This window comes from Trachypithecus francoisi, unplaced genomic scaffold, assembly GCF_009764315.1.
Source record: "Trachypithecus francoisi isolate TF-2019V2 unplaced genomic scaffold, Tfra_2.0 Lachesis_group6, whole genome shotgun sequence".
Taxonomy (NCBI): Eukaryota; Metazoa; Chordata; class Mammalia; order Primates; family Cercopithecidae; genus Trachypithecus; species Trachypithecus francoisi.
In genome coordinates, this window is record NW_022681471.1 from 105,111,402 (window position 1) to 105,125,597 (window position 14,196).

A 14,196-nucleotide genomic window follows, 5' to 3' on the forward strand; every position below is an offset into this window, starting at 1 on the left:
ATGCATAATTAATTCAGTTTCCTATTCAAAGAGAATTGCTTGATCCTCCAATATTATATGATTTTTAAAATCTGAACATGTTAAAGAACTGGTTGTGCCAATTAGAGGAACACATTTTAAATTCTGTTCAGCCATGCAATTACTTTGTACTTTTATTATTTATTTTCTTATTTCAAATTGGAAGCAGAATTCATGAATTTTCTCTCTTTTAAATCTCTTGGATAATCCATTAAAATATTTTGAATATAATAGATTTCTTAAAAATATATGTTGACGAAATTCAAAATATTTTAGAAGACCTAAATTCCTTTCTTAAAAAATACTGATTTCTACCTCCTGGCAGTTTTGAATTCCACATAATCTCAGAGTGTGATAGTAATAGTTTGGGGCAAAATGTCAATAGTTTGGTTAAATAAGTACATATTTTTTGTAATGAGTGCCATGAATAGTTGCATTCAGTCCACATGTTTTATGTAAATAAAGTTTATTACAACGAGATTTCTTGGGGCAATAAAAATGCTTGGCCAATTTTTCGCCATTTTTTACTTTTTCTCATGGCATATATTTGAGGCAAACATACATGCATATGCCTGTAACACAGCAGTGAATAGGCACAAGGTCAACCCTTTTTAATTTGTTTTCTCACATCATGGTTTTATTTAATATACTAAAAATGAAAGAGCTCTAAGTTATGTTAATCACAGGTAAAGCTGACTAGTTACTAGTGAGAAGGAAGAAAGTTTTCTAGAATTTCAAGATACGGTGAAGTATAGTATTCACCATATAAGAAACAATTGGTCAAATATTTTGTAAAACAATTACCAAATGAGTTGGAGATTTGTAGGCTTTAGAATTCCAAACTAAGTTAGTAAGATGATTAAGGAAGGCAGTGTTCATGCACAAAATATTATTTAGTTCTTCTTTAAAAAGTACTTGTAAAAATTACTTTGACCATTTGTTGGCTAATTAAAGTATAATAAGTTGAGCATATGTGTTGTATAACTTTGTACCTCTCAGGCTTGTGCATTGAAATGTCCAATAAGTATCATTTGAATAAATGAATAAAACAATAAAATGGGAGATGATGTAACAGTCTGCTTGTAAGTAATGTTTTTGGCCCTTATTCACAAAGTAGCAGGCTAGCAGTTTCAGCATCACTTGGGAGATTATTGCAAATGCAGAGCTACAGGGTCTACCGCTGATCTACTGAATCAGATTCTGTAGTTTTAAAAGATCCCCAGGTGATTCATATGTACATTAAAAATTGAGAAGCACTATATTATTCTATGGATAGAAGTGGACCAAGGAACATTAATTTTTCCCTCTCCTGTAACTCTTTTTAAAAATAGTTGTTCTGATTAATCATGGTTCTGATACTTGCAAAAGAATTGATGAAGTCACTTGTTCAACCTCCCTTTGTGCTAATGGACTTGAGACTTTACTCTTGGCTTTTTCACTTATAGTCAGAACACCTGATTAGAATATACAAATTGAATACAGATCTCTTACTAGTAGTTAAGATAAATGTATGGCAAGGAAAATGCATTACCACATTGCCTTGACCTCCTGCCAGGATTTATGTTTAGCTTTTATCTTTGATTTTTATATTGATTAATTATTTAAAAACTAAAATTGCATACATTTGTCATGTATAACATGTTTTGAAATATGTATACATTCCGGAGTGGCTAAATTGAACTAATTAATACATGCATTACTTCATATGCTTATCATGTTTCATGGTGGGTACACTTAATATCCTCACAGCAATTTTTAGGAATACAATACATTATTATTAATTAGGTTGTACAATAGATCTCTTGAACTTATTTTTCCTGTCTAACTGAAATGTTGTGACTTTGACCAACATCTCCCAATCCCTACCCCACAGCCCCTGGTAAATACCATTCTACTGTCTACTTTTATGAATTCAACTTTTTAGATTCCATGTGTAAGTGAGATCATGTGGTACTTGTCTTTCTGTGCCTGGCTTATTTCACTTAATATCCTCCAGATTTACAAATGTTGCCTCAATGACAAAATTTCCTTCTTTTTAAAGGATGAACTTACGTTTTAACACTTTCTAGTATTAATGACATACTTCACATAAGGGTTACTTTACATCTTGGTTCACTGGAATGAGTGCAGTAACTAATTGTAATGCGAAGTAGCAAATGAATCTTTTGAAGGAGCTGCCACTTTATATGTGTTATTACAAATTATTATTGACTTTAAATGCTGGATTTCATTCACCCTCTGGATGTGGCAAAGGACGTGAAGTCAGATCAACTTAATGTGTAGGACTTTTACATTTATCTCTAATGTCTGGGAAGGAAAACATTCTACTTTATCAGATGGGCCATAATGTAAGCAAATATTTTTAATATACAAGGAATATTAAAAATCATTATATGGTATTTTTCTGTTTATATTGTGGATACATGACTCATTTCAGCACAGAGACATATTTAGCTCTCTGCATACTTTAATATCAGCAGCATTCAATTAAAAGGTATAAGGTTTCTTTACTGAGAACCAAAGCATTAAGCCATTTTGTGTAATTGTTTAATTACCACTGCACCATTTGAATTGACATGTTAATATAACTTTCCATGGAAAGGAAAATGTAATCTTTTATTTTTGTTTCTTACCTAATGAAAGCTACTCTGTTAGATGGGCTAGCCTGGCAATTTGACTTAGGAAAAAGTAATGTAGAATAAAGTTTTCATATGAACAAGGAAAAGAAATTAACTTTACTGCTCATCTCATTGGTCTGCCAAATTGGAAGACATTTTAGGCCTGATTATCATGTTCTAATTCGTCTCTGGAGGACATTCATGGCCAACTAAGTGTTCATTAATCTATCATCTTCCTGTAACATTGATTTGTTCATTATCCTTTCAGAGTCTCAAATACAGAAACCAAGAATTAACGTGTAGTGTTTATGTGCTTACAGATGTTGCTACCACCTATCCAGATAAGAAGTCCATCTTAATGTACATCACATCACTCTTCCAAGTTTTGCCTCAACAAGTGAGCATTGAAGCCATCCAGGAAGTGGAAATGTTGCCAAGGCCACCTAAAGTGACTAAAGAAGAACATTTTCAATTACATCATCAAATGCACTATTCTCAACAGGTAAAGTGTCCAAAGGACAGGTAATATTCAAGATGTTTTCTATTTTATACGCATTTGTAGGTATTATGTGCACATATATATAAAACGAGTATATATGTATACACATGTATATATACAAAGCCTAATGTATGTATATATACAGAAGACAGACTATGTAAACCTTTTCAGTTTTGCTTCATTATACAATATTCTTTTCAAACATATTTAAAAAATACTATTGATATGTATCATATCATAGGAATATAGAACATAATATATTACATTTCCGTTGTATAACACACAATGAAATGAAAGGCAAACTTATGTACATATTAAACTCTAACATCTTCATCAACTAGAACAAAGAGCTAGAGAAAGAGTAAAGGGAAATACTGTTTTAATCATTAAAAATGCTTTATGGCAATATGATGTACAAAATCAGATTTTGATTATTCAGATAACAACTTTGAAAATAGAAAAGTGGTTTAAAATATTTCAAATAAACATTAAAGAAAAACATGATGAAATTCTTCATTATATAACTGTATAGAATTCACTGGGGTTCTTCCTTGACATTGGCTTGTTCTTTCTCTGAACCGTGGATAGTTTGGATGTTTTCCTGTGCTTTCTCAGGCACAAGCAATAGTGAAGAAACCTTTAGCAACATTTCTGTTGGAATGTGTGGAAAGCTTTTAGGCCAAACTCTCTCACTTTACTGAGCTAGCTCTGTATTAGCTTATGAAATCTTTAGTCCTTTCCAGGGTATGGACCTGATGAATTCTGGTTTTAGTTACTTTGGATTTAGAGAAAATTGCTCTTGGATGCCTGTTTTTGCCAGGTTGAAGAGTACCATCCCATATCAATGTTGGAGTTGTGTTACTATGGAATCCCCATGGTTAAATAGCATGCTCATATCTTCCCAGATCATTCACTCTCCAACATGACATTAAGTGCCATAATTCTGGGAGTATACCAGTTTCTAATATCATTTATATATGTTTAGTATTAAACATTGAATCTCACCGTTTCCATTTAATGTTCTGTTTTCTACCATGTTGGAAAGTAGTCCTTTCGGGTTACTTATGGTTTTTCCTCCTCCTCTCTATCCACTCCCCCAAACCCTTCTCTGCAGATCACAGTCAGTCTAGCACAGGGCTATGAGAAAACTTCTTCCCCTAAGCCTCGATTCAAGAGCTATGCCTACACACAGGCTGCTTATGTCACCACCGCTGACCCTACACGGAGCCCATTTCCTTCACAGGTCTGTCAACATTTACTCTCTGTTGTACAAACCAGAGAACTGCTTCCAAGATAATCTAACACTGCTTTTACTTGCTTGAATTTTTCAGTGCTTTTTATCTCCCCGTGAAGAGCTGTTTCGATTTTTCCCAGTTTTACTGATTCCCTCATATGATTCTACTTTGTTATTGAGACTTCTCTAGGTTTACTATATGATGATTCTTCATAAATATGAATTCCCATAATAATGATTTCTACTTTCATTATGTAATAACTTCTAAGGTTCTCTTTGACAAAGGCTATTATAGTTATAAAAAACATGAGGCTCATTAAAAGGTTTATATATGTAACTTCAAAAGTGTGGGCAAAGCTGTGAAAATTGCTAATTACACTATTTGGGGAGATTAGATATACATAAAGAAAATACATATACTACAAGTGAATTATTTTTTATATTCATTCTAAAATATATATTCTGTGTAAGAAAAATGCAACTGCATGCTTCTTCATATGCTCTCCTTTGATTTTGCTAATTTAAACTTGTTTATAGCAGGCTCTGTAGTATTTATAAGAAAAAATCATACTCAAAGCAGGTCATATTCCAGGCAATGTTTCGTACTTTCTGTATGAGGAAGCCTCTCAGTGGAGTTTTCCACTCTTGCAATATTGTATGGAATCCAACATACAAGAAATACCCTTGTAGAGATTACAGTGTGGGAATGAGATGCGCTAAGATTGCTAGATTTGCAAGAATTACTTTTTAACAAAAACGATTGATTTTGCTCAGCAGAGCCAATTTGAAACGTGCTAGAAGATGTGATTTTTATCAAAACTACGCTATGAATGAGAGTTTAAAAATGATAGACCTGATCGTATTGGTTAAAAAATGTGTACATTTTTGGAGATTCGATTTTTTTAAGATAGTGGTGTGCATTTAATTAGTAATTTATTTGACAGTTAATTGATGCATTAACTAAAAATTCTAAACTCTGAAATAGTTACGACCTCCATCCTTGGCTAGCTTACTTGGAAAGCTCTCTTCTCACTCCCTCTCATTCTGGACCTCTTGACTCTCCATCGACTCTCTAGACTCTATTTATACCATTGCCCCCATTGAAATCACCAAGACTTAAGGAATAAGTGCCACCTCCTAAAATTAAGGAGCATACACCAAGCAAAGATAGAGGGTTTTTTTCCCCCCCTCTCATCACTTTACTGAGCTGCCTTTTCTAGGTTTTCTGCAATGCCTATTCTGGTAGCACATTTTCACCTCATCACCACCTCATTAAGGCATTGCTCAGGTATGACTCCTTAATGAAGTAATTACAAATGGACTTACATCTTGCTAGACTCTGCTCATTCTACCTTTGTGTAAATATTACCAAATACATTATATGTCATAAATTACAGATAAATCAACAAATTCACTTACCTGTTTTATTTAAAATAAGGCATTCAAATCAGTATAACGTTTATCCTTTGGAAAAGACACAGCACAAATCACAAGAGAGGAGGAATGATATATTCTGACTGTTACTAAAGAAGCATATCAGAAGATGATGTTACATGTAGTTAGCTTTGATAAGTGTATGCCTTTATTCACACTAAGAACATTAATTTCAAAAGTGTCAAAAGGACTGAGCTTACACTGCCGCTATAGGCTGTACCTGCTCTACTTCGAATGAAGTCAAGACAGGCTGGATCTGATGCCATCAGAAAGTTTTATTAAAGTGTGGTCTACATAGAAAAATAAAGTCCTCTATAAGAGAGAGCCATGCGGGTGACTGTCCCCTATGGGAAAAACGTGCATGTCCCCACTCCCCAAACACATCACTCTGCTTTAACTGTTCATTTATTTATTCAACAAATAAGTATTCTTAGTCACAGAGCCAAATGGCTTTTATTCAGCTCTCCTAACTTTCTACCACTGAAGAAACATTTTTCTCAGCCTCTACACTCAGCAGGTTCTTCCTCTCTGACTATTCTGTGTCTTTGAGTATCTGGCTGTTTCTGCTCTTCCAACTTCCTTAGCTTATGAATCTCATAGGAGATGTCTTGGCCTTCTTATCTGTGTACTTGTTCTCTTAACGTAATTTAATAATTAATGATTTAATCTCCTGGCCTCAATCTGTATGCAATCTGTATTCAATCTGTATGCACATGATCATTGTATCTCTGTCTTCACCACTCCCAATCTTTGAGTTATAGCCACATTTCAATTCATTTTCAACTCTGTGTTGTGTATCTATACCTTGATGTCCACTAATATCTCAAACCTACTATGTCTCCAAGTGAAATTTATTAGAGTTTCTTGTCCATTTTTTTATGTTATTCACAGTCCTAATAATATTCACAATTTTTTTCCACTTAATTTTGCCCATATAACAAGGCTACTCTGCTAAACTGCCTCAAAAAGATTTATGATATATTAATAATTTATGCTTTTATGCTCATTACACATGTATTTCATGTTTTCTTCAACCAAATTGAGTCACTTGTTATCCTACGCAGGTGCCCCCAAATTTTCCATATTAGCTTTTATGCTTCCCTTAGCTCGGAGTGCTTTTGTCTTTGTTTTAAATAGGCCAACTTAATTTATATTTCTAGGCCTAATTAGTAAGTGACAGAACCTGAATTCAAATTTACATTTATCCAACTCCATGCCCATCCTCATTATACTAGGGTGACACTGCACTTTCTCTCCTGTGATTCTTGTATATTGGGTTACTCACACGTAGAGCAGTATTCATACATTTGATTATTTAGCACTTGTTTTTTAATCACCTACTATGTGCCAGGTACTGTTATTGGACCAAGTGACACATAAACATACAAAACAATCTGTGTCTGAATTTATTCTAATTTTATTATCCTCCGGATCTCTTTCCTCTTGCCATATGTTTTTAACTCATTTAATAAATGGTAGGGCCGTGTGTGGTGGCGGACGCCTGTACTCCCAGCACTTTGGGAAACCAAGGTGGGTGGATCACCTGAGGTCAGAGTTCGAGACCAATTGAACCAACATGGTAAAACCCCATCTCTACTAAAAATACAAAATTAGCTGAGTGTGGTGGTGCACGCCTGTAATCCCACCTATTTGGGAGGCTGAGGCAGGAGAATCACTTGAACCCGGAAGGTGGAGTTTGCAGTGAGTTGATATCGTGCCATTGCATTATATCCTGGGCAACAAGAGTGAAACTCTGTCTCAAAAATAAATAATAAAAATAAATGTATGATATAAGCATTTTAATTTTACATGTGAGCTTTTCTGTTTCATAATCTCTAGCACAGCATATCTGGTAGCAGAATTGGAGGCCAATATTTCATCAAAGTCGTTTGCCTCCTCATGCAGTAGATGTGACTTAGGAAATAATTAGAGAAACCGAGGATTATTGTGAGGTTTCTTTCTTAAGCAACTGGCCAAATAGAGTTGCCACAAACCAAGATGGGTGAGACTGTAGAAGGAACAGGTTTGGGAGTTGAACATTAGGATTTCAGTTTTAAACATATTAATCTTGAAGTGCCTGTGAGGCTATGAATGCATGTAAAGAAAGGAGATCTAAGATCAGAGTTGAGGATAATAATTTAGAAGTCAATATATTGATAGTATTTAAATCCATTGGCCAGGATAAGATTACCAAGGAAAAATGTATAGACAGATAAGAGGTCTCTAGATGTATATATGATGAGGCATCAGCAAAGGGGCTGAAAAGGGTGGCTAGAAGGGGAGAGTAAAAGCTGAAAAGAAAGGAAAAGATGATGTGGTATTCTGGAATTCAGAAGAAAGTGTTTTCGGGGAAGGAAGATGTCTAACTACATTCAATATTGCTGGTTAGTTCAAATAACTTGATGATTGAAAATTATTCGGTGAATTTAGCAAAACATCAGTAGTGTAAGATATCTGGGAAATCCTAATATATAGCAGTTACTACAATGGAATTACTATTCACTCTTAAAACTTGCCCATTTAGACCAGTAAGTTACGTGCTCACTCTAGTTTATATCCACTTTAATAAGAACAATTTCAGTGGTGCGTGCATGTGTGTGTGTTTGGAGGTGTTGCTGATTACAGTAGGTTCAAATGACAGTAAAAGTGTAAGGCTACCTGCATTGTAACACTTAAAAAAAAAATACTGAGAGCTGGGTGCAGTGGGTCATGCCTGTAATCCCGGCACTTTGGGAGGCGGAGGCAGGCAGATCACTGGAGGCTAGGAGTTTGAGACCAGCCTGGCCAACATGGCGAAACCCTGTCTCTACTGAAAACACAAAAAGTATTTGGGTGTGGTGGCACACACCTGTAATCCCAGCTACTTGTGAAGCTGAGGCATGAGAATCACTTGCAGTCAGGAGGCAGAGGTTGCAGTGAGCTGAGATTGGCCGCTGCACTCCAGTCTGGGTGACAGTGCAAGACTCTGTCTCAAAACACTACTGTGAATAGTTGATGGCCACAGAAACAAAAACATACTTCTTTTAAATTATCCCATCCTGATAACTAATCATGTGTCTGTGTATTAGCTTTCAATTTTTGATGCAACAACTACAAACCTAGTGGCCCTGAACAGCGCATATTCATTATTTTATAGTTCTGTAGTTCAGATGTTTAAAACAGATCTCATTGCACTAACATTAACATATCAGTAGGGCTGCCTTCCTTTTGGAGGCTGAAGAGGAGAATCTATTTCTATGGCTTTTCTAGCTTCTCGAGGCTGACCACATTCATTGGCTCATGGCTGCCTTTCAACTTCAAAGCAGACAAGGGCAAATTGAGTCTTTCTCACATGACATCATTCTGACCTACACTCTTCTGCCCCCCAACTTCTACTTTTAAGAGCCTTCATTATTACTTACTTGTTATGTGACCTTGAGAGAATTTCTTGAACTCTGAGCCTCAGTTTCCTCATGTGTATTATTGAAACTATTTCTATCTCATAGAGCTATTAGGAGAGTTAAATGAGATGAATTATATAAAAAACATTCCATGACATAAGCACATTGTAAGTTCTCAAAAAAAAAAAAAAAAAAAAAAATTACCAATATGATTACTACTTTAGATACTTCAGAAGATAAGATTTTGTGGTCTGATCTGAGAAAATTTTTATATTTTTATTAGCACTTCTATGAGAAGAGATAGCCTGGATTCTGATTTATAAACAAACTCACAACCTGTATAGAGTTTGGCAAGTTAATATACCAAGTAAAAGATTCCAAGGGAAAAGGATATCCTTTTTAGTTATGAGGTTGCTGAGGAACAATCTTGGAACCATGCAGAGTGGAACATAGTAATGCCTTTTACAAAGCAGAAAAAGCACTTCTAGGTGATTCCACATCCAGCAATCCTGTGTTGGGAGGGGATGAGGGAGAGGAGATTTTTCACTCTTATCTCTGCCATTGCCCCTCCTGACACAGCTTGTCCCTCAGACTGTACGCAGATTGTAGAAAGTAATTGGCAAACAGAGGATGCAAAGTCAGCTAGTGGGGACCACTCCTTAGATTAAAATTATCATTGATTTGCTTTGAGGAAGCCTTTATACTTTCTGATGTGACTGAACAAGTGACCCAGAAACAGAATTGTTAGGTTTTAGTCAACTCTGTAAATTGGTACACTGAAGACTTCTGAGTAGAATTTTAAAACTGGAAAGAACCTTAAGTGAATATATGTGATGTTATTTTCAACAGATACACTCTTATCCTTTAACTTCTTTCGAAATCTTACTTTATTGTGGTAAGAACACTTAACATGGGATTTGCCCTCTTAACTGATTTTTAAGTGTAAAATACAACATTATTCACTATAGGCATAAGTTGTACAATAGAACTTGAGAATTTTCTCATCTTTGATAACTGAACCTTTGTTAATTAACAGCTTCCCATTTCCTCCTCTCCAAAGCCTCTAGCAACTATTACTTCATTCTCTGATTGATCAGCTTATTTTACATACCTCTTATAAGTAGTATCATGCAGTATTTGTCCTTTTGTGACTGTCTTATTTCACTTCCCATAATGTCCTTAGGGTTCATCCATGTTGTTAACGTGGCAGGATCTCATTCTTTTAGAATATTAATAATAATCTCTTGTATGTGTATACCACATTTTCTTTATCCACTCATCCATCAGCGGACACTGAGGATGTTTCCACATCTTGGCTATTGTGAATAGTGTTGCAATGAATATGGGATTGCAGGTATCCCTTCAAGATCCTGATTTCAATTCTTTTGGGTAAATATCCAGAAGTGAGATTGCTAGATCAAGTGGTAGTTATGTTTTTAATTTTTTGAGGAACCACCATATTATTTTCCATAATAGCCATGCCATTTTTTACTTCACTAACAATGTACAGTAGTTGCAATTTTTCCACATCCTCACTAATGCAATTTTTAATAGTAGGCATCTAACAGGTATAAATGTGATAGCTCATTCTGCTTCTCATTTCACATTTCCCTGATAATTCATAATGTTGAACATATTTTCATACACCTGTTGGCCATGTGGGTGTCATCTTTGGAGAAATGTCTATTCAAGCCTTTAGTCCGTTTTTAATTAGGTTTTTAGGTTTTTTTTTTTTTTTTTTTGCCAATGAGTTGTAGGAGTTCTTTATATATTTTAGAAAATAACCAGCTGTTAATATAAGGTCTTCAGGTCTGACCACAAAATCTTATCTAAGTCCTGATGTATTTAAAATAGTAGTCATGATATTGGTTGCTATTTTTGATAACTAGAATGTAGCTATACCATGAAATAGTCTTTATATAATTCATTATATTTAACTCTCCTAATAGCTCTGAATTAGAAATAATTCTCATAATGTATACATATGGTTTGTATTTTTCCCATTCCATAGATTGCCTTTTCACAGTGTTGTTTTCTTTTCTGAACAGAATTTTAGTTTTATGTAGTATCAATAGTATTTTTTGTTTTTGTTGCTTGTGCTTTTAGTGTCATATCCATGAAATAATTGCCGGGATGAATGTCACAAGATTTTTCCAATGTTTTCTTCTAGGAGTTTTATGGATTGAGGTTTTACATTTACATATTTTATCCATTCGGAGTTGATATTTGCATATGGCATAAGATAAGCATCCAATTTCATTCTTTTGCATGTGGATATCCAGTTTTATCCAACACCATTTGTAGAAGAGATTATCCTTTCCTCCTTATGTATGCTTGGCTCTATTGTGGAGTATCAGTTAACCCTATATGTGTAGATTTATTTCTGGGCCCTCTATTCTGTTCCATTGGTCTGTATGTCTGTCTTCATGACAATACAATTTATTTTTAATTACTGTAGTTTTGTAATATATTTGAAATCAGGAAGTGTGATACCTCCAATTTTCTACTTCTTTCTCAAGTTGATTTAGCCATTTGGGATTCTTTGTGATTCCATATGCATTTCAGAGTTTTTCTCTGTGTGAAAAATGCCATTGGAATTTTGATAAAGATTATATTCTGTAAATTGCTTTGAATATATAATGACAGTTTTAAGTCCTTCTATCCATGAATGTAGGATATCTTTCCATTTGATTTTGTCATCTTTAATTTCTTTCATCGATGTTTTATAGTTTTCAGTGCATTCTCTTTGACCTCTTTAGTTTATCACTGTTTTCTTTTTGGTGCTATTGTACATGGAATTTGTCTCCTAATTTCCTTTTCATTATTAGTGCAAAGAAACTCAACTAATTTTGTATGATTTTGTATCCTACAACTTGACTGATTTTCTAATTGGTTCTAGTGTTTTTAATGGATTGTAGGGTTTTCTATTCATAAGATTGTCATCTGTAAATAGGAATATATTCTTCATTTCTGATTTATATACCTTTAAATTTTTTTTCCTAATTATTCTAGCAAGGACTTCCAGTATTGCCATCAGTAGAAGTGGCAAGAATGGGCATAATTACCTTGTTTCTCCTGTTCCTGATTTCATAGAAAATCCTGTCAGTTCGCAGTTGTTATGATATGAGCTGCGATCTTTTTATATATGACTTTTATAATGAAGCAATTTCCTTCTATTCCTAGTTTGTTGAGAGTTTAATGGGTTTTTTTTTTAAATAACGAAATTGTGTTGAATTTTGCCGAACAAGTTTTCAGCATCTAATGGAATGAACATGTGACTTCTTATTTATTCTGTTAATGTGGTGTATCAAACTAATTGATTTTCATGTTGAACCATCCTTGTATCCCAAGGATAAATCTCACTTGGTCATGATGTATGATCCTTTTAATGTGTTGTTAAAGTTTGCTGGAATTTTTTGAGAGTTTTGCCTCTATATCCATCAAGGATATTGACCTGCAGTTTTCTCAGGATGTCTTTTTCTGGATTTGGTAATGTCGACCTTATAAAGTGAATTTGGAAGTGCTCCTTCCACTTCAGTTTTTCTTTTCTTTTCTTTTCTTTTTTTTTTTTGGAAGAGTTTGAGAAACATTGGCGTTCTTTTTTTAAATGTTTGAAAGAAATCACTTATGAAGTCACCTGGTCTTGTGCTTTTCTTTGTTGGGAGATGAAAAATTACTGATTCAGTCTCCTTACTTTTATTGATCTATTCAGACTTTCTATTTTTACACAGTTCAGATTTGGTAGGTTTTATGTTTCTAGGAATTAACCATTTTTTAAGATTACACAGTTTCTTGGTGTAAAATTGTTAATAGTGGTATCTTTATTAAGATTAAAGGAGCGCTATTGTGTTACAGTCCAAAAATCTAGAGGTTTTTTAAAAAAAATGATTTAGCATAAGCAACTTAAAAATAAAAAGTTATTTAAGGTAAAGCCCTCATTAAGTATGGAAATTTTATAAGGATAGTATAACCAAAATACATCATTTATTCCACTAGGTGTGTCTGCATTTAGGAAATCGGTTAAATGCCTAGCATGTAATTTACATTTATTATTTCTGATTTTCAAAACAACCTTATAAAAATGTAACTCCACAAATGGAGTTATCTATCAAAATAAGGAAATGGATGCTTAAAAAAAGGTTGAATAGGCCGGGCGCGGTGGCTCAAGCCTGTAATCCCAGCACTTTGGGAGGCCGAGACAGGCGGATCACGAGGTCAGGAGATCGAGACCATCCTGGCTAATACGGTGAAACCCTGTCTCTACTTAAAAATACAAAAAAAAAACTAGCCGGGCAACGAGGCGGGCGCCTGTAGTCCCAGCTACTCGGGAGGCTGTAGTCCCAGCTACTCGGGAGGCTGAGGCAGGAGAATGGTGTAAACCTGGGAGGCGGAGCTTGCAGTGAGCTGAGATCCGGCCACTGCACTCCAGCCTGGGTGGCAGAGCGAGACTCCGTCTCAAAAAAAAAAAAAAAAAAAAAAAAAAAAAAGTTGAATAGTGTGGGAATGTTATTTTTCTTCGTGATATATAAGTGATAATTCTAAATAAGAATAGGAAATTTTCTGTCATCTATGTCACAAATATATTTCCTGTTTTGTCCTCTGAATTATTCTATTCCTGTTTATGTTGATGTAAATAAGAATTTTAATGGTGTTAAACTTTTCAAAGAAGATTAAAGAACATTCCATAGCTAAGATATTAAGATGAAAACAGGAGTATAATAGGAATCTGGTCTGTGGGACCTGCATATGCTATTTTCCCTCTGTTACTCAGTTTTCTCATCTCTAAAATGGAGATACTTTCAACTTTCCTTGGGGTGGCTAAAATAATGCATAGTGTTTGTGAGAAAAGCCTTCACTATAACATAGTATGTGAGAGAGGAAAGACTCCATTCACCTTCTTGCACAATAGGCATTCGATAATATTTAAGTATTTAAGGGTAAAGAAATATTTACAACAACATGGATCAACATTCTTCCATTTTGCATTATATTTATAAATGATTATGTAATCTT

At 34.4% G+C, this 14,196-nt stretch overlaps 1 protein-coding gene across 1 annotated transcript in view; it reads left to right on the plus strand.

The window, feature by feature from the left end:
- The window catches only part of DMD (dystrophin), a 2,224,438-nt gene that overhangs the window by 538,345 nt on the left and 1,671,897 nt on the right, over window positions 1-14,196 (plus strand). Inside the window, 2 exon segments of the mRNA XM_033201414.1 lie at window positions 2,957-3,138; window positions 4,250-4,378. Coding sequence (XP_033057305.1) covers window positions 2,957-3,138; window positions 4,250-4,378 — 311 coding nt within the window.